Source organism: Natator depressus, chromosome 1 (genome assembly GCF_965152275.1).
Source record: "Natator depressus isolate rNatDep1 chromosome 1, rNatDep2.hap1, whole genome shotgun sequence".
NCBI lineage: Eukaryota > Metazoa > Chordata > Testudines > Cheloniidae > Natator > Natator depressus.
The window spans coordinates 201,241,544-201,261,681 of NC_134234.1; the positions used below are offsets into that span (position 1 = coordinate 201,241,544).

Consider the following 20,138-nt stretch of genomic DNA (forward strand, 5'->3'; position numbering starts at 1 on the left):
TCAACTCCTCAATTTCCGACATCTTCAAACAAAATCTAATTGACATCACTGATCCTTCAGTATGCAGATGACGGAGTCATTCTTGCACACACCGAGACCGACCTGCAAAATATCCTAAACCTTTTTTCAGGTGCCTATCGCAGCCTGGGTCTCTCTCTCAACATTGGGAAAACCAAGGTAGTTTACCAACCCTCATCTGCACAAACTACAATTTGTACTCCACAAAACACCATCAGTGGAGAACCCCTGGAAAATGTGGACCATTTTCCATACCTTGGCAGCCACCTCTCGCAAACAGCCATCATTGACACAGAAATTGAATACAGGATCCGCTGTGCCAATAGTCTTCAATTATAGGGATCTGCAAACAGGCACCAAGATCTTGGTTTACAAGGCAGTTGTCATCCCCACCCTTCTCTATGGGTGTGAGACCTGGGTAACCTACCGACGACATCTCAAGTGGCTGGAGTGGTTCCAGCAGCGCTGCCTCAGGAAGATTCTCAGGATCAGCTGGGAAGACTGACACACTAACATCAGCATTCTCTCTGCAGCCAACATCAGCAGTACAGAAGTGCAGGTCAGGAAACACCAACTCTGCTGGGCTGGTCACTGTGCACATATGCCCGACACTTGCCTCCCGAAGCAAGTACTCTTATCTCAGTTAAGTCAGGGAAACAGGGCTCACGGAGGGCAGTGGAAGCGCTTTAAAGACATACTGAAAGTACACCTTAAAACGGGAGGCATCAACCCAACAAACTGGGAGGACTCGGCGCAGAACAGAACACATCGGTGCCACCCATACACCAAGCCACAGCTCACTTGGAGGAGAAGAGACGTGCTCAGGAGACAGAGAAGCGACAAGGGAGGAAAGAAAGGGCACAACAGTCCAGCCAACAACTAGATTTCCTCCAAGATTACACCTGTCACTTCTGTGGGAAAACCTGCAGGGCACGAACTGGGCTCCTCAGCCACTTAAAAACCCACCAGTGAACCCCCTTGGCAGACATCATCCTCGCATAGAGGGATGGCCAAAGATTAGCAGCCTCATTTAACAGGCGGGGAAACTGAGGCACAAAGCAGCTAAAGGGACTTTCTTAAAGCACCGTGCAGGGCATCAAGGATGCTATTTGTCTCCCCTGGGTTGTGAGTGGCATCCCTTTTTATGTTCTACAGTGAGACTCTGGAAGAGGGCAGGACCCCCCATGAACAAGGGGTTAACCTCAATTTACCCCATCTCTGGCACAGGGTTTTAACAGATGGGGTATAACCCAGGGAGGCCAAGGGGACAGGGTACCTTTGGGGAGGCTGGGTGCCACAATCAAGGTCACAATTCCGAGCTGAATCCCAAATGTGGAACAGTTTTCTCTTTGCTTATCTATGGTCACTTAATTTTCTTCCCTTAAGGAAGAGACCCTGCTGATTGACTGCCACTGTATTTTCTTCTGCTCAATCATTCCACCACCTTACAAAGATTTAATCTCTATAATAAAAGATGCACTAAAATCAGATGCAGGGAACCATTATTATTTCCCTTCTAGGCTGGGATGCGGCTGCTGTTTAACAGGGTACAGAAACACTATACAACAGCTCAGGACAGGGAATGAAGACAAATCATGGATCCAACTGAAACTGTAGAAAGGGAATTGAGGGATGCAGAAAGTACCTATGCAAATGATAATCTGACCAGATAATCACCATAAACTTCTCTATCCTGGCGAAAAAGAGAAAACCAGCATTTTTTAACGGTGCTCAAGCACTCAGGCGGCCCTTTGTTTTAACAAAGGGCAGTCCCTCCTCACACCATCCTGGTGCATTCACTGTGTTGAGTGAGAAGGAAGGCTATCATCTATCTACTGAATCATCAACACCACTTCCTGCAACAGATTTCCTTGGAAGACTCCAATCCTGGATAGTGTATATGAAAGTGCTTCAAGCACAGTTTAAGGCTGTAGGTTTAGGTCTGCCATGTTTAGAACTCTACATCCACTTAATCTTCTTCACTATTGCAGCAGAATGACAGACAGGTATTTAACAAGGATGCAGTTGAGGGCTAATTGGAACTCATCACCCTTCTCTGGGCTGATTAGATGCTTCCTCCTCTCCCTCTCCAATACCAGAAACTGGGTCTCCACTGGAAACCTCTCCTCACTGCTGATCTGGACACTGCCCCAGAATGAAGTGTTAGCCCAACAGTTCTAGTGACTGGGCCAGATCAGAGCTTCCCCACTCACTCCTATTCCTGCAAGCCTAAACCGGAACCTCACATCCAAACCATCGGGAGCCCCCCGAGCTAAACTTCACCGCTCAGATCTCTCTTGCCTATGCACGGCAAAGCCCAAAGCCACAATACGTGGCAGGCTGCCGCCACCTAGTCAGAAAGGAACAATAACAGACATCATATATCAAACACAGCTCTCCCGTTGCTACTGTTAAGCCTGCCCTGGGCACAGACACTTAATGTATTGACTTTGGCAAGATGTGCGTATCTTGTCATGCCAATAAAGTAACTGAAATGGAAACACAAGCAACTAGGGATGGGTGAGTGAACCAGTTCAGATAAAATAATAATTCTTTGTCCCCTCCCCACAATCCCAAATCTTTGCCTCAAACCAAACCCCAAACCTTTTCTGAGGTTCCAAACCATTTGGTTTAACTTTTCTTTGTTTCATTCCTCTGCCCTGTTGTACTTCTGGGTTCCAACTGGGATTGAAACGAAAAGTACTAAAATATACATGGGCGTTGCTCTATATTTCTGGCCTGATCAAAAGCAGGAGGTAGAACAAGTCTCATGAGAGACCCTGTTTTCATTTGCTCTCTAGCCCAGATGGGAAGGAAGGTGTAGCTAAAGCTAACTGAACACAGGAGTAAGAAGATAAAATACCCACTTGAGAGCACTAGAGGCAAACAGGACAGGAGAGAGAATGGAGGCAAAAGAAGAGTAATATGGTTCAAAGCTGTTATCATCAATTTGATCCTGCTGATTGCTTGTTTATTTCATTCAAATTACAACACAGACCCAAGACGTTCTGGATGGTTATCCAGAACGAAGGATCATCCTCCCTGATCAAAACTCAAACTTCTGAGTTTTAACCATCATTACTATAAGCAAAGCAACCCACTAATGAGGAGGTTCAAAAAGGAAACCAGTGCAGGCCTCACATGAGACTCTGAGAGTCTCCAACATCTTGTTTAACACACTTGCTCTGCCAGCCTCTCTTGGTGCAAGCCAACAACAAGATACTGAATAGCACACACTGCCAGAGACAGAACATGTGAAACATTATTGTTCTGAAATACAGATAGGCTCAAATTTCACAGTTTGGATCCAGATTTCTAAACATCCACAATCTAAGTTTTAGGGGTGCTCAGATCAGTGGTTTTGATTTAGCCCATTATAAAGACAGGGGCCATTTACTCAATTCTGATCTGGAACTCATCTTAGGTTTTGAAGATGACCTTATTAAAAAAAACCCGAAGTACTACAGTATCAATTCCAAACAATATACAGTACAGATACTGCAGTGTTTGCGGCAGTCAGAGTGGTATTTTTTTAAATAAGGATTGGATCTGAGAGTTTGGTTGGGGCTTATGCCTAATTGCCTGCCTTTACTAAAATTAGAAACAAGTCAAGGGACCCAATTACAACATGACTGTCCTCTGCCCATTTGGACCTCCAAGTTTTTGACCCAGTTTCAGAGACACACAACACGACAACCTTTAGCTGTCTCACAAACCATGTCCCAACCCAGCTATAATTGGGAGAATGTAAAGTAGGGCCTAAGACAGAGGTGGGCAAACTATGGCCCATGGGCCACATCCAGCTCGCAGAACCGTCCTGCCCGGTCCTTGAGCTCCCAGCCGGGAAGGCTAGCCCCCAGACCCTCCCCTGCTGTCCCCCCTCCCTGCAGCCTCAGCTCGCCGTGTCGTCAGCACTCTGGGCGGTGTGGCTGCGAGCTCCTGCCGGGCAGCACGGCGGCATGGCTGGCTGTGGCCGGGCAGCGCAGCTGCCAGACATGCTGCTCTGAGCAGCATGGTAAGGGGGTGGGGAGCGGGGGAGTTGGATAAGGGGCAGGTGGTCCTGGGGGGCAGTCAGGGGACAGGGAGCAGGGGGCAGTTGGATGGGTCAGAGGTTCTGAGGGGGGCAGTCAAGGGGCGGGAAGTGGGAGGGGGCGGATAGGGGACAGGGGCCAGGCTGTTTGGGGAGGCACAGCCTTCCCTACCTGGCCCTCCATACAGTTTCAGAACCTCGATGTGGCCCTCAGGCCAAAAAGTTTGCCCACCCATGGCCTAAGATGTAGGTTGGTTTGATTTGATTTTTTTAAACGGTTCTATATTTGTAGAAACAGACATAGCCTCCTGTTCCAACTGATAAGTCTTTGAGCTGCTCCTGGGCTTGGGGAGCATGTGGGATATTAGCATCTCTGAAGGCATTCAGTTAGTCAAGCTCTAAACATGGAAGGAACAGGAGCGGAAGATGAATAGCTGCAACCCTGCTCAGCTGCTAGAGCAGAATTCCAAGAGTAGCAGCAGGCAGCTGAGAATCTGGCAGCAGGACATGCATTCCCCATCCTCTTGCCTGTTCCCCACTCCAGGGAGGGGCATGCAACAAAGCCTCTGTGAAAGAGTCTGGGCATGTGTCAGGTGCTGGTGCACATGGGATCGCTTTACAGCAGCGTGTGCCGACCAAGAATCATCGGGGGAGGGAGGCCACTGCAGGCACCATACATTGCTGCCCCAGAATTTTATTTGTATGCTTTTATTTAGGCAAAGATCCTGCATAGATTTCATAATAGGTCACACACGTCTGTGTGTTAATAAAGCACCCATTTGTTCGTTGTTCAAGCTCAGCAGCAGTGGGACTGCAGAACTAACTACGACACAGAGGATCTAACCACAGTACCTTAGAGGACTCTCAGCACTAGTGTGGTCTGAAGCTGTCATTAACCAAATACCAAATTCCCCTCCCTTCTTGTTTAGTTACAGACTCAAAGTCCGACCCTGGCCTGAGTTTTAAGCAAACCTGAGCCTAATTTATAATAGGAATTGTCTCACATGTTCACTCAATAATACTAAACACTAAGCTACTTGTGTTAGTGTCTCTGCCCTGCCTATATGTGTGCCTGGACTGGGGCACTGTTTGGAGCTTCTGCAATGATGCTGAGGCACACAGCATTAGCTGTTGGTGGTAGGGGGAGGAAAGAGGTTGGGCTCCTACTAAAGTCAAGGGTGTTTTCTCCAAATATGATTTTATTTCCCCCACACACACCCAATTATTATTGGTTTCAGAGTAACAGCCGTGTTAGTCTGTATTCGTAAAAAGAAAAAAGAAAAGGAGTACTTGTGGCACCTTAGAGACTAACCAGTTTATTTGAGCATGAGCTTTCGTGAGCTACAGCTCACTTCATCGGATGCATAGCATATTGTGGAAACTGCAGAAGACATTATATACACACAGAGACCATGAAACAAAACTTCCTCCCACCCCACTGTCCTGCTCGTAACAGCTTATCTAAAGTGATCATCAAGGGAGGGCCATTTCCAGCACAAATCCAGGTTCTCTCACCCTTCCCCCCGCCCCCCCCCACAGACACACATACAAACTCACTCTCCTGCTGGTAATAGCCCATCCCTCTTTGAAACCTCTCTTTATAATGCGCATGATAATCAAGGTGGGTCATTTCCAGCACTAATCCAGGTTTTCTCACCACCGCCACCCCCCCACACACACACACACACACCCCCCACCTTGATTATCATGCGCATTATAAAGAGAGGTTTCAAAGAGGGATGGGCTATTACCAGCAGGAGAGTGAGTTTGTATGTGTGTCTGTGGGGGGGGCGGGGGGAAGGGTGAGAAAACCTGGATTTGTGCTGGAAATGGCCCTCCCTTGATGATCACTTTAGATAAGCTGTTACAAGCAGGACAGTGGGGTGGGAGGAAGTTTTGTTTCATGGTCTCTGTGTGTATATAATGTCTTCTGCAGTTTCCACAATATGCTATGCATCCGATGAAGTGAGCTGTAGCTCACGAAAGCTCATGCTCAAATAAACTGGTTAGTCTCTAAGGTGCCACAAGTACTCCTTTTCTTTTTACCAATTATTATTATTGAGGTATGGGTGCCCAACTCCCCTCTGCAATCAGTACAGTAACCTCTGTATTATTTAATTTGACACTAAATTCAATTTGTGCTACAATGTCCTCTGTGCAGTCCATGTCAGTCTTTGACTGCTGTAGATGTTTGTGTTGACAATATATAACTGGACTGCAGAAGTTGTTAAGGGAGAAGCTGAAGGATTTGAGGAGCAGGATTGAGGACAATTGGGGCTTTTGGCACTGGGAAAGCCTGGGAAGCTGTTTGGGATTGTAGGACAGGCATGTTAGCTGGATGTGTCTCCCATATGATCAGCAGTGCACCAATTAGCAATGTTTACATTTATGTTATCATCTTTAGGATTCTGAGTCAACATCCCAAAGAAGATGAATCAAGCAGTTCACTCTGCTAAAGGTATTGTTTCAGGATGGCTGCTGACTCAGACAGACATCACTGCATCACTCACCCTCAGCTCATAGTCTCAAATTTTACTTCACAATTAATCTGGAGAAGAGAAGACTGAGAGGGGACATGATAACAGTTTCAAGTACATAAAAGGCTGTTACAAGGAGGAGGGAGAAAAATTGTTTTTCTTAATCTCTGAGGATAGGAGAAGAAGCAATGGGCTTAAATTGCAGCAAGGGTGGTTAAGGGTGGATATTAGGAAAAACTTCCCAACTGTCAGGGTGGATAAGCAATGTAATAAATTGCCCAGGGAGGTTGTGGAATTACCAACATTGGAGATTTTTAAGAACAGGTTAGATAAACACCTGTCCGGGATGGTCTAGATCACGGGTGGGCAAACTACGGCACGCGGGCCGCATCCGGCCCATCAGGGTTTTGGATCCAGCTCACAGGATTGCCACCCCTGTGGCGCTGCAGGGCCAAGGCAGACTCCTTGCCTGCCCTGGCCCCGCGCCACTCCCAGAAGTGACCGGCACCATGTCCCTGCGGCACCTGGGGGATGGGGGAGAGGCAGAGGGCTCTGTGCGCTGCCCTCGCCTGCAGGTACCTCCCCCGAAGCTACCATTGGCCACGTTTCCCCATTCCCAGCCACTGGCAGCTGTGGGGGGCGGTACCCGCAGGCAAGAGCAGTGCGGGAAGACCTCTGCGCCCCCCCCCGCCCCCAGGGGCCGCAGGGAAATGGTGCCGGCTGCTTCTGGGAGCAGCGTGGGGCCAGGGCAGGCAAGGAGTCTGCCTTAGCCCCGCTGCACGCCGTTGCCACCCCGGAGCCGCACAAGGTAAGCAGCGCCGGGCCGGAGCCCGCACCCAGAACCTCTCCTGCACCCCGCACCCCAACCCCCTGCCCTGAGCCCCCTCCAGTACCCTGCACCCCAACCCCTTGCCCTGAGCCCCCTCGTGCACACCGCACCCCCTCCTACACCCCGCACTCCCTCCCCCACCCCAACCCCCTGCCCTGAGCCCCCTCTAGTACCCCACACTCCTCCTGCGCCCCAACCCCTTGCCCTGAGACCCTTCCTGCACACCACACCTCCTCCCACACCCCACATTCCCTCCTGCACCCCAACTCCTTGCCCCAGCCCTATATTCATGGCCCTGCATGCAATTTTCCCACCCAAATGTGGCCTTTGGGCCAAAAAGTTTGCCCACCCCTGGTCTAGATAATACTTAGTCCTGCCATAAGGACTGCAGTGGACTGGACTAGATGACCTCTCAAGGTCCCTTCCAGTCCTATGATCCCATGATTCTATGATTAAGAGGACTACAATTTTTTTTAAATGAGAACTAAGATACTGAAGCAGAAATCCGTGGAACAGTGTATATTCTGCAGCAAATATGGTGGTTGTAGAATTGCAGAATATACATAAGGCCACGGTTACAGATTAACCATTCTGGTACTGTGTCTGAATCATGAGAGCTCCAGTCTAGAGCAGGGCCTGACCCAAAATCTAGTTCCAAAATCAAAAACTCCTGAAATTTGGGAAAAGTCAAATCTGGATAAGAGTTCTGCAGTATCTTTACTTCAGCTGTTGCCTTTGTATCATGCTAGCATCTCACCCAGTAAGGATATCTCCCTGTGCCTTTTGGAGCTGTGAAATCCTGTATACAGCAGCCCCCAGCAGTTTGCGACCAAGTCTAGATAAAATGTGCTGTTACCAATAAAGAGAAAATGTTTGCTAATTCAGAATGTGTCTTCTGTAAAACCTAGTTCAAATTATGCACCCAGAACATGTGATTCATGCTGTTTGCAAGGGAAATGCAGGATCAAAACAGAGGGAGGCATGCAAACAACATGTCTGTCTCATGCAGTGGTTGATGAGGTAAATGTAAAGCAGGATGCAGCCTGGACCCAGAATATGTGATTCACACATGAGTTAGCCAGGGAAATATAGATACAAAGCAGGGAGAGCTGTGCTTGCAACACAAATCTTCAACCAAGCTCCCAGAAACCAACAAACAGACTGAGGAAGTAATACAAACAACATCCAAAACAAGGAAGAACAGCAAAGTAACAACAGCAAACAGATGGCTTCTGCTCCCATTGTTTCCAGTGTTAACACCCAGCTCAGATTTGCTTTCTTGTTGCTTTCACAGTGCTGCTATAAAGGCTGATGTCTGGGACCTGCAATATGACGCACTGCTAGTGAAAGTGGGTGTAGAGAAAGCAACCTTGGGATTATTACATATTCGCACACACTATCCATTGTGGCTGCCTACATCTATGTAGGAATCTACAGAAGCGCCCCCTTCATCTATGCAGACCCAGGTGCTCCATGATACCATCCCTCTTCTCCCTCCATACATGAGTACATGCCCCATAGTTCAAACATTCAACCTTTGATTCCCTATGCAGCAACTGTCTTGAAAAAAAGTTTGGTCCCACACTCACTGGGAGGGGTTCAATTTACTAATACATTCCTCAAAGAGTCAAATCACAGCACCTTGAAACTGACTCCAGTTCTCAGAGCCTGCAGTTTCTGCCCACCACAAGACCATGGAAACACCGACCTGAGGAGAAACCACACACATACATCTATATACACCACGAGTCGACAGCCTGCAACATGTTCCACATAGTATAGTGAAATTATTTGCATTAGTATATTAGTGACATTCATTTTAATATGTTCTCCAGCTGATACCCAGGTAAGGAGATGACTTAGAAGTCTAAACTTCAAGGTTGAAATCCTTGGCACTCCACATTCAAAACACAGGAGGGAGAATCTAGCCTTTCATCCTTCTGCAGTAGATGTACATTGGGTCTTTCCAATGAGACCTTAAGACGTGCCCTCTTATGTCTTCTGCATGGGCATTAATGATTCTTCAGCACTTTTCATAAAAGTGAGGGTTTGTGCATGCATTCTTACACACAAATATAGGCCTGCGAGTTGCACAGTCATAAAGGCAAACACATACCCATGTACACACTTTCATTTGCAGACAAACATACTTAAAAAGGCAGACCCCAATGCACACAAACACATCTTTATGAACATACAAACACAAACTAGCTTACACAGACCTCGGTGTTTACTGTATATAATCACACCCATATGTCCCTGTGCACAGAAACACTCACATGAGCATGCAAATACATTTGCACACACAGAGCAATGCATCAAAACATACCGCACAAACAAATGCACATACATGTGTGCATGGACACACATGTGCATGCATGGGGGGAGGGATAGCTCAGTGGTTTGAGCATTGGCCTGCTAAACCCAGGGTTGTGAGTTCAATCCTTAAGGGGGCCATTTAGGGATCGGGGGCAAAAATTGGTCCTGCTTTGAGCAGGGTGTTGGACTAGATGACCTCCTGAGGTCCCTTCCAACCCTGATATTCTATGATTCTCTCTCTCTATGATTCATACACACACATCCATGCATGATAACACAGCATACAAACATATGCTTGAGCACGCTTATGCGTGCGGCTGCAAAGCCACATGGCCTGGAGAAGCCAGCTTCACATCTGCACAGCAGGTTTCAAAGTTGGCTCCAACTGGAGCATCTCCTTACAGCAAATCACATGCTGCCTGCAAGGTAGGTCTCCCTGCTCATCGGAGCAAGGGCAGCAGTATGACTGTAAAATAAATGGCATAAAACCCTGTTTCCCTAGCACATGGTCATTATGGCTGATGTGGTAACAAGATACTGTCCCAAGATCGGGAGTCAGTGACTGGAGAACTGGCTAGGGCTCTGTGTTTTCTTTCTTCTGTGCAAAGTATTTAGTATTTAATTATTATTAATTTACCTCCTTAAAAAATATTGATATCTCCTACAGTTATGCTCTGAAACATTACAATTCACAACAGTGCTACTGCAATGCTTTGGGAGAGCTATTACGGTCCAAAATTGCAGTATTTTTTTTATTAGGGCCCTAACACTAAATGAGCCGTGTTTTAATGCTCACTCAATGCAGTCATCCTAATGTTTCTTCTATAGGAACGGTGAGTGTGAAGAGATGGGTGTTGAGGGAGGAATGTTAGAAGGGTGTTATTAGTTTTGGCAGAGAGGGTACGGGAGGTGATGGAGACGGGGAGTGGAAAGACGGTGGATACTGTAGGATGGGTACTGGAGACACCGTTATTGGAGGAGGATTTATATTGGTAGATTAATGATAGGCATTGGGGAGAGATTTTTAGGGTTGTATGGTAGGGATTGGGGAGAGCAATGAGGGATGAGTAATGGGAACAGGAGTAAAGGGTACTGTGAGAGCAGGTGATGTGTACAGGCAGACTGAGAAGAAGATCCATATTGAGGAAGTGGGTATTGGAAAGGGCAGGGTGATGGATATTAAGGATGGGTGTCGGTGGAGCGAGGAAGTAGGGAATGGCATTGTGGATCATTTCCACTCCCATGTCCTGATGAGATACGCATCCTCATCCCTTGCTTGTATCCTTTGCATGCCTAGTTTGAGTTCCTACATTCATAGACTCCAAGGCCAGAATGGACCATTGTGATCATTTAGTCTGACCTCCTGTATAATGCAGGCCACAGAACTTCCCCAAAATAATTCCTAGAGCAGATCCTCTAGAAAAACATCCAATCTTGATTTTAAAATTATTAGTGATGGAGAATCCACCATAATCCTGGTAAATTGTTCCAATGGCTAATTATCCTCACTGTCAAAAATGTACACCTTATTTCCAGTCTGAATTTGTCTAGCTTCACCTTCCAGCCACTGGACCGTGTTATACCTTTCTCTGCTATATTGAAGAGCCCATTATTAAATATTTGTTCTCCATGTAGATACGCTCAGTCTGTAATTAAATCACTTTTTAATCGTCTTTTTGTTAAACTAAATAGATTAAGCTCCTTGAGTCTATCCTATAAGGCATGTTTTCTAATCTTTTAATCATTCTTGTGGCTCTTCTCTGAATCCTGTAAAAATTATGGGCACCAGAATTAGACATAGTATTCCAGCAACAATCACACTTGTGCCAAATATAAACTTCTCTACTACTAAAATAACCTCTACTCCCACTAGAGATTCCCCTGTTTATGCATCACAAGTTCTCATTAGCTCTTTTCATCACAGCATCACATTGTTCAGCTAGGGCCAGCAGTTGATTTTCCACCATGACCCCCAAATCCTCTTCAGAGTCACTGCTTCCCAGGACAGAGTCCCTATCCTGTAAGTATGGTCTACCTTCTTTTCTCCAAAATGCATACATTTACATTTAGCCATACTAAATTGCACATTGTTTGCTTGCACCCAGTTCACCAAGTGACCCAGATCGCTCTCAACCAGTTACCTGTCCTCTTCATTATTTATCATTCCCGCAATCATTGTGTCATCTGCAAACTTTATCAGTGATGATTTTATGTTTTAGGTCATTGATAAAAATGTTTAAATAATGTAGCGCCAAGAACTAATCCCTGCGGGTCCCCACTGGAAACAGACCCACATGATGATGATTTCCCATTTACAATTACATTTTGAGGCCTATAAATTAGCCAGCTTTGAATCCATTTAACATGTGAAATGTGAACTTCATATCATTCTAGTTTTTTAATCAAAATGTTGTGTGGTACCAAGTTAAGTGTCTTACAGAAGCCTAAATATATTACGTCAACACTATTACCTTTATCAACCAATCTTATAATCTCATAAAAAAGATATCAAGTTAGTTTGACAGGATAATTTTCCATAAACCCATGTTGATTGGCATTAATTACATTACTCTCCTTTAATTCTTTATTAATCAAGTCCTATACAGCTGCTCCATTATCTTGTCCAGTATCAATGTCAGACTGACAGGCCTATAATTACCCAGGTCAGACCGTTTACCTGCTTTAAAAATTGGCACATTTGCTTTCTACCAGACTTCTGGAAGCACTGTCCAGTGCTCCAAGACTTACTGAAAATCATCATTAACAGTCCAGCAAGCTCCTCAGCCAGCTCTTTTAAAATTTTTACATGCAAGTTAACTGGACCTACTGTTTTTAAAAAAACACCTAACTTCTGTTTAACATCCTCCAGAGATACTAATGGAATGGAAAGACTGTTTTCATAACCATATGATGAGACTACATCGTCTGTTTTTTCCACAAATACAGAACAGAAATATGTATTGAACACCTCTGCCGTTTATGCATTATTATTGATAATTCTACCATTTCCATCTAGTAATGAAGCAATACCATTCTCAGGATTTTTTTTGTTCCTGTTATATTTTTAAAACTCCTTCTGATTGTCCTTAACTCTGTTGGTCATAGATTTCTCCTTGTGTCCCTTTGCTGCCCTCATCAATTTTTTACAATTCCTAACTTCTGATGTATATTCATTACTATCAACTTTCCCTTTCTTGCATGTGTTCAATATATTTTTTTAATTTTTTTTTATAGATAGCCTTCACTTCCCCTATAAATCTATTCAGTTTTTTAACCAGCACGGCCTTCTTCCTCAATTGTAGGATTGTGGCTTTTGAGGCATGTAGTAAAGTCCTCTTAAATGATTCCCAATTATCATTCACACTTTTCTGTTTAAATTCTTCCTCCAAGCTGATTTGGCTCATAATTGTTTTCGGCTTTGTGAAATTGGTCCTATTAAAGCACCAAGTATATATAGTACTGGTCTGGAATTTATTCTGCTTGCACATTATTAATGTGATCAAGGCCATTAATTCTTAGTTGTGTTATCAGTTCCTCTTTCTCTGTTACGACAAGACGTACTATAGAATTCTCCCATGTTGGCTGCAACACGTTTTGAGTTAGGAAACTGTCATCTATAAAGTTTAAAAATTCCAAGTACGTTTTAGTACTGGCAACATGAGACCTCCAGTATATGTCATTCAAACTGAAGCCCCCATGATCATACAGGGTTTTTTCCCAACATATTATAGATAACAGGATGAATGTCACATTACATATTCTAGCGTGATTTGATGGTCTGTAGCAGTCACCAAATAATATCATATCTTGAGCTTTATCTGTTGGGATGTCGATCCATACAGATTCAAGGTCATTTTCTGCTTCTTGCTCCATCCAAACACTCCCACACAACAGAACAAGAAATCCTGTTTTCATGTGTCATTTTAAATCCTTTTTGAGGGTCATCAAGAGGACAGGCCTTGGTTGTGTGTGCTTTCCGAAACCCTGTTGTGTGTCTGAGGCTGTCTGCAGGCTCAGGAAGATGTTGATGCAGTGCTCACACTTGGATCAGATTTTCAAGCTTTTCTATGTAACTAGGAGGGCTGGAGATTTACTTGAAATCAAATGAAATATGTGATTCTGACATAGTCACCTGTCTCCGGCAGCTGGGCACTAGGCATATAAAAAATGCCTATGTCTTAATCCAACCCAGAGAGAGTAGGAGCACTGTGCCTGGTTTCCCTCCCCATGTGCAAACGTCACAGGGTTCCTCTTGATCTGTCAGTTGCCAGGTGGGCACTAACCGTTCTCAACATGTTCTAGTTTCTATACAAGCTGCCCTGTTGTTGAATCTTACCATAATGGCTGAGGCATAGGACGGGCTGCATCTACCTGATGAGAAGTTAGTGGTGAGGGTTGGTATTTCCCATAATGCAAACAATCTTGCGACCCCCAGACCTGCTACCAAGGTTTCCTATTAATTAATGGGCAAATCCAGAAGTCCTAACTCAGACAAAATTCCCAGTGAACTCAGTGGAAATTTGTGCCTGAGTCAAATGTGAGTATGGCTTTCAGGATTTGGCCTTGGTATATGGATAGCTAGATGAACTGACTAAATAACCTTCTCTCAGGCCTGGGGGGTTAGAGATTAACAATGTGATCAAGTCCCACTTGGGGGCTGTGCCACAGTGAAGGGGAGGAGCTACAAAGAGCAACACGTCATAGTGTGTCTAGGGCACAGGGACTGCCTTCCTCCAACCTGCTCTGATCCAGCCTCCACTGGGGAAGCCCTGCCCACCCGGGCCCGGGCCCAGGCCCAGCACCCCCACAACTAAACTCCACAGTTGTCTCCCCACGGTCAATACTATTCCAGGGCTTGCAGGAGGGTGAGCAGAGTGTTACATTGGCAGCAGCCAGAGAACACTGACCCCTTTTTCCTCTCCAGAGGGCACTGCTAGCAGGCCCCACTTCACAGCCACATCAGAGTCCTCTGCTCATGAAAAGAAGGAGCCTCAACCACTGAGCACAAGAGGGCCGTTTGTTTCAAAGGCCATTAACGAAGCAACCCCACTTTTTCAGCCAGAGAACAAAACCAATAACTAGAGTCAAACAAAGGAATTTAAAGAGCTCTGGGTGCTATCGGCGAAGGACTTCAGCCATTGAGGGAACTACAGAGAGTGGGTGGGGGGCGGTGTGGGGAAAATCTGAGGTCACTGCATCCCAATCAGACATCATCATGCAGGAAACAGATGTGCAACAAACCACAGAAGGGTACAGCAGCAGGAGAATTAACTCTACTGCAAATGGGACAAGATGGGACACAGAGCAGCTCCTCCAGTCTTGGAACAAGGGGGTTATCTGAAGCTTTTCTGTTTTTTTTCTTGAGAGAGAGAGTTTCTGGTTCTCCCAGTTGCAGAGAAAAACTGGACATCGTGAGCTGAGTGCACCCCAAAAGCTCAGAAACCAGAAGGCAAAGAAAAAAACCCATGTTTGTCATTTTAGAAAATCTCATGATTTTTAAACCAATCTCATGTTTTGGGGCAGCCGACTCATGATTATTGAATGCTTAGGACTGGCAGTGCTGGTTTATCCCCACAAAAGGTACAGCACCCTCTGTCACCCTCCATTCAACCAATGTGCTTCATTTCTGCCCCAGAGGGATCACCTCTAAGGGTAAAAGGGGAGTTCAGACACCCCACCCACTCAGTTGACACGGTCAAGGAAGGCAGCAAGGATCAAGTGCGGTGATAACAGAAACCGGATTGAGACCCAGCAAATACATTTCACACAAGCAGAGGTGAAAGTAAGCCGGTACGGGATATCAGTAAGAAAATGGCTGCTGGTACACAGCCAACGTTCAAGCGCTGCCACAGCAGTGCTTTAAGCACCGTACCCGCAAAAGGGGCAGTGTCCCAGGGCCCGGCAATTTAAAAGGGCCCGTGGCTCCCAGCAGCAGCCGGAGCCCCAGGCTCTTTAAATCACCACCAGAGCCCCAGGCGGCGTGGGCCGGGCAGCACTGAAGGGTTGCCTGGGGGAGTCTGGCCCCAGCCCCGCCTATTCCGACTGAGGCCCCGCACCTTCTGGGGGCCAAGAGCCTTCCCCCAACCTTGTCCAGGACCCCGGCCACGCTGCGTACCAGTAAGTCCTTTAAGTTACTTCCACCCCTGCACACAGGCAACCAACCAGACATCAAACAGCAACAACTTTCAGCCCCTGCTGATCCATGCTGGACTTGAAGAATTATCCTAGAGGAGAAATGCACATTATCAATGCCCTGAGCCATCCATTATACCTGCTAACATATTTTGACTCTCTGCCCCTATTTAATAATACTACTTTGTACTTTTACACCAACTTTCATCCTATGATTGTAAAGCACTTTACAAGCAATTGTTAATTAAGCCTTAGGTATAGTAGGTAAGGAATACAGAAGCATCTTCTCATCCACCATTAAAATACAGCCATCTCTGGGGTGGAATGTAGTAGCTGTTTAACAGTTAAGGACAAAAAACTATAGAAGGAGAAAAGTTAATACCTTAAGCAAAATATAATTCTCTCCACTGGAATTTGGTAAGGATATCAGGACTAAAGCCCTTACAAAAAACACCACTGGCTCTTAAATGAATTGACCACAAGAATTCAGGAGCTCAGTTTTATCTCTCATCTGAAAAGCAGCACCCCATTATTTGAGGACTTCAGTAACTCAGCCAGAGGTTAGGGTTCTTTACAAGGTGGGGTGAGTAAGGCTTTGTGGCCTGAGATGTGCAGGAGGTCAGACTACCTGATCACAATGGTCCCTTCTGGTCTTAAATTCTATGAGCACAGCACCCCTGAAGAGCATGCTGAGTTAATGATTATGTACTGACCCAGAGGGAAGAAAACCATGAAGAATTGCCAGCTCTACATCCTGCAGCACCCAGATGTTCCTTAGAGATCTCCCTTCCAAGCACAGAGCTGGTCTAACACTCACTGGTTTATGAGAGCTTGTGGAATCACTGCACAAGGCAGCTTTGCAAGCTGGGAAAAAGCCACTCTGTGTGAAGTAGAACCAGTTTGAGTTGGCTCCAGTCCCTTCTACACCCTTGCCTGCTGTTCCAATTAATCCTTCTGAGTGCATTTGAAAATCTGCTTTCACAAAGTTCCACATTAGAATGTCTTTTCTGGACACCAATCAAAGTGCTCTATCCCCATGTCCTGACTACCAGATGCTCTGGACCAGCACCTCGGTCCCATATTGCTTCTGAATAGGCAATAGCTAAAGCCAGCATCATTCCCCCCCAAAACGTACTCACACCCTCTAGGATCCTGCCTGCACAGGTTAGAAAGTTACCTCCTATTACCTCCACAAAGCCCCTGCCTGCAGGGATACTGGCTGGTTCCTGCAGCCATTTGATTTTTGGATAGTTAAATTGTCCCACTGACAATTATCTTCCATGCCTTCACAGACCTTTGAATTTCATCTCATAGTTCCAATCAGAGGAGAGCTGCAGGCTTGTAAACCCATCAGTGACATTTGGCCCCCTCATTGCCCTCACAGTCACTCTGATAGATTTTATTTCATGAGTATTGATCCTGCTAATAGAGGAATGAATGCTCCCACGTCTCTTCCATCCTCCCCTAGCCCTCTGATTTAACTTCTACCCTATGATCTAACTCATATCCTTCTAAAGGAATATATAACAATTGGGCCTTTCATTTCTGAATCATACAGCACTGGGCAATGTGACATACTATTCAAAAAATAACACAGTATTATATAAGGGAAAGGGATATCACATTTTCCCACACTGCTTTTCAAGACAGACCATGTAAGTAGATTGAATTGTGAACCATCCTACAAATGACACCTAAGACAAGGTCCTCACCACTCATTGTCATAAAAAAACAACCCACTGTATTTTTTGTAATAAACGCTTGCTTTTTAGTCCAGCTGCCCTGGCCTAATTTCACCTGGGATAATGCTGTTCTTTCCCTCTAAATTGCCTCAGCAGTTTCCACTGGATATGCTTGTTCTTTCCTATCCTAAACTGTTGTGCAGCGTTGCTATGAGCTTCTGTAAACAGCTCCTCACCAGAGGTGGCTGCTGGGGTGATGGGTGGAATTCACTAGCACACATAATTCGTGTATCAATGTGTTATGTTTGCAAAATGATTTGTTTTAAAATGTGTTATATTTGTTTGCTGTTTGGAGCATTGGGCATTAAGGCACTGTATACGTAGAAGATATTGTAAGTACTTAATATTACTGCTGATTTGCATTGTAAACTGTCTTTTGCACTAACCAGAGAGATGCACATATGTAACATGCACATGTATATGAATATCACACACACATATATAGCACATCTTTCATGTGTGATGGAAAAGATTTACTACATAATCTAGTCTATCTCTCTGCCAAGGCAGGCATGTTAAGTACATCATTAATCATCCTAATCATCATACAGTGAAAGACCCAATTGTAAGGCCCACCCTACATGGAGCTGACGTTGCTGCAAGAGCTCTGTCACTCAGAGTAGCCCGAATCTGGGGAAAGTAACTCAGTAACTGGAACATTATGTTAACTTAGATGGAGGAGCTGGGGCAGACACATATTTATTCTTTCCCCATCTACTTGGCAAGCAGAGACTCTATCTGTTGAGGTCTCAGCTGCTTCTCCCATCATCTCATCCCTCTTTTAAGAAATCAGCTCTTTTCCTTTCCTCATCCCAAACCAGTCATTTCAAAACCAAAACCCTCTGACTTTACTGCAGCCACCCCCAGTCTGACCCACCACAAGCAGGACCAGCTCTAGGCACCAGCAAAGCAAGCACGTGCCTGGGGCAGCACATTTCCAGGGGCGGCATTCTGACCATCCTTTTTTTTTCGGGGCAGTTGCGCGCTCGGAGCTGCGCCACTTAGACGGGGCGAGGGCGCCACGCCTCCGGCCACAGTGGGAAGGGGAAGCCCCAGCCCTGGGATGCTGAGCTGCCAGGGCACAGCCACTACCTAGGGAGAAGAGGGCGAGTCCTGCCGGGAAGCCGGGGCTGCGCCACCTCATCTGCGCACTGGCTGCTGCGCTGCCTTGTGCCACCCCTTGTATTGGGGCTTCTCTGCGCAGCCAGGCGGGGGAGGGGGTAAAGCCCCTGCAGGCGCTGGGAGAAGGTGACATCACTCCCTCCGCTTCCAGCGCCGCCTGTGAGCCCCAGCCCCACCTGAGTTTGGGGCGGCAAAAAACCTAGAGCTGGCCCTGACCACATGCTCATCTGAAGGCCCAGAAGGAGGAGAGGCGAGGATAGAGAGAGAACAAGCAAGGATGTGGTTATATGATCTCAGCTGACCCCCTGAAGCCCCACACACGTCCCTCCCTCATCCCTTCTGTCCTTGCCCAGCACAGCAACAGAAAGAGGAGATGGGAGCCTCACTGGACATAGGGATGAGGGGCGTTCCGGCTTCCTCTTTAAGACCCTGTCGTGTGGGTGCTGAGTGCCCTCTCCCCCCTTGCTTCATTTGGAATGAAAGAGTTGCCCCGGGCTCAAGCAATTAGGCAGCAGGTCCCAAGCAAGTTTTTCACATTCATAAGGGATGTGGCAAGCCCAGAGGTGCCGGGGCTATACAGTGCCAAGCCTAGAGGTGAGTTAAGCACTGACCCATGGACTTCAGTGGCAATTCAGAGCCTGGAAGGCGCAGACCCTGGCTTGCCAACCTGGAGCCCTTAGAAAGCAGGATCAGCCCCTTCTCCCCCGACACACCCAGTCTCCCCGGCCCGGCTCGCCCCACCCTGCAGGAGGAGGTCAGGCAGCAGCGAGCTTTCCGGCCGTTCGCTGCGGCCGCCCGTGGCCGGGATCCCACATGCCCCGGCCCCGGCCCCGGCCCTCCCCAGGGCCTGAAGAGGCGATTACCATCCTGCCCCGAGCTCTCCAGGTGCTCCGTCAGGTCACAGCCGAAGGCGCCCGCGGCTCCCTTCCTCTTCGGCTTCGGCTTCGCTCCCTTGTTCTTCATGAGTTAGTCCCGCCAGCGGCTCGCCCCGCTCCGGCCGCCGCCCCGCGCGCTGCCCCTCACACCGCCGCCCCTGCCCCGCGCCCGGGGCGGGACCCGGGGGCTCCGGCCGCAGCGCTCCGCCGGCAGGTCCGGGCGAGACGGGGCTGCCCGGCAGGCAGGCGGCCGCGGCGCGCACAGCCCGGGCCCGGCGGGCTTCTCATCAGCGGGGGCGGCGCCGGAGCGGTGCCCGCGGCGGAGCTGGACGACGGGGCGGAGGCGCTCCTCGAGCAAACCCCGCCCGGTTCCTCGGCGCCCCGCTAGCTGGGGGGGGGGGACGGACCGCAGCACCCCGGGCAGAGGCCGAGCGAGCCGGCGGCCCCGCTCTCTCGCCTCCGGGAGCGGAGTGAGGAGCCCGCTTCCTGCCCTGGCTCCTCCGGCTGCCGCCTTCCCCCCCCTGCCGCGCCGCCGCTGCGGGGACGCTCCAGCCCAGGAAAGGCTGGAAGGAAGTTGGCCGGGGAGGAGGCGGG

The 20,138-nt window shown here is 47.4% G+C and overlaps 1 protein-coding gene across 2 annotated transcripts in view; it reads right to left on the bottom strand.

The window, feature by feature from the left end:
- Positions 1-19,652, bottom strand: part of ARHGAP31 (Rho GTPase activating protein 31) — a 95,234-nt gene extending 75,582 nt beyond the window's left edge. For both annotated transcript variants that reach the window (XM_074974304.1, XM_074974295.1), the window contains exon 1: positions 19,533-19,652. In XM_074974304.1, the coding sequence (XP_074830405.1) occupies positions 19,533-19,632 (100 nt within the window). In that variant the 5' untranslated portion in view covers positions 19,633-19,652. The remainder of the gene's footprint in view (positions 1-19,532) is intronic.
- Positions 19,653-20,138: the final 486 nt, after the last annotated feature.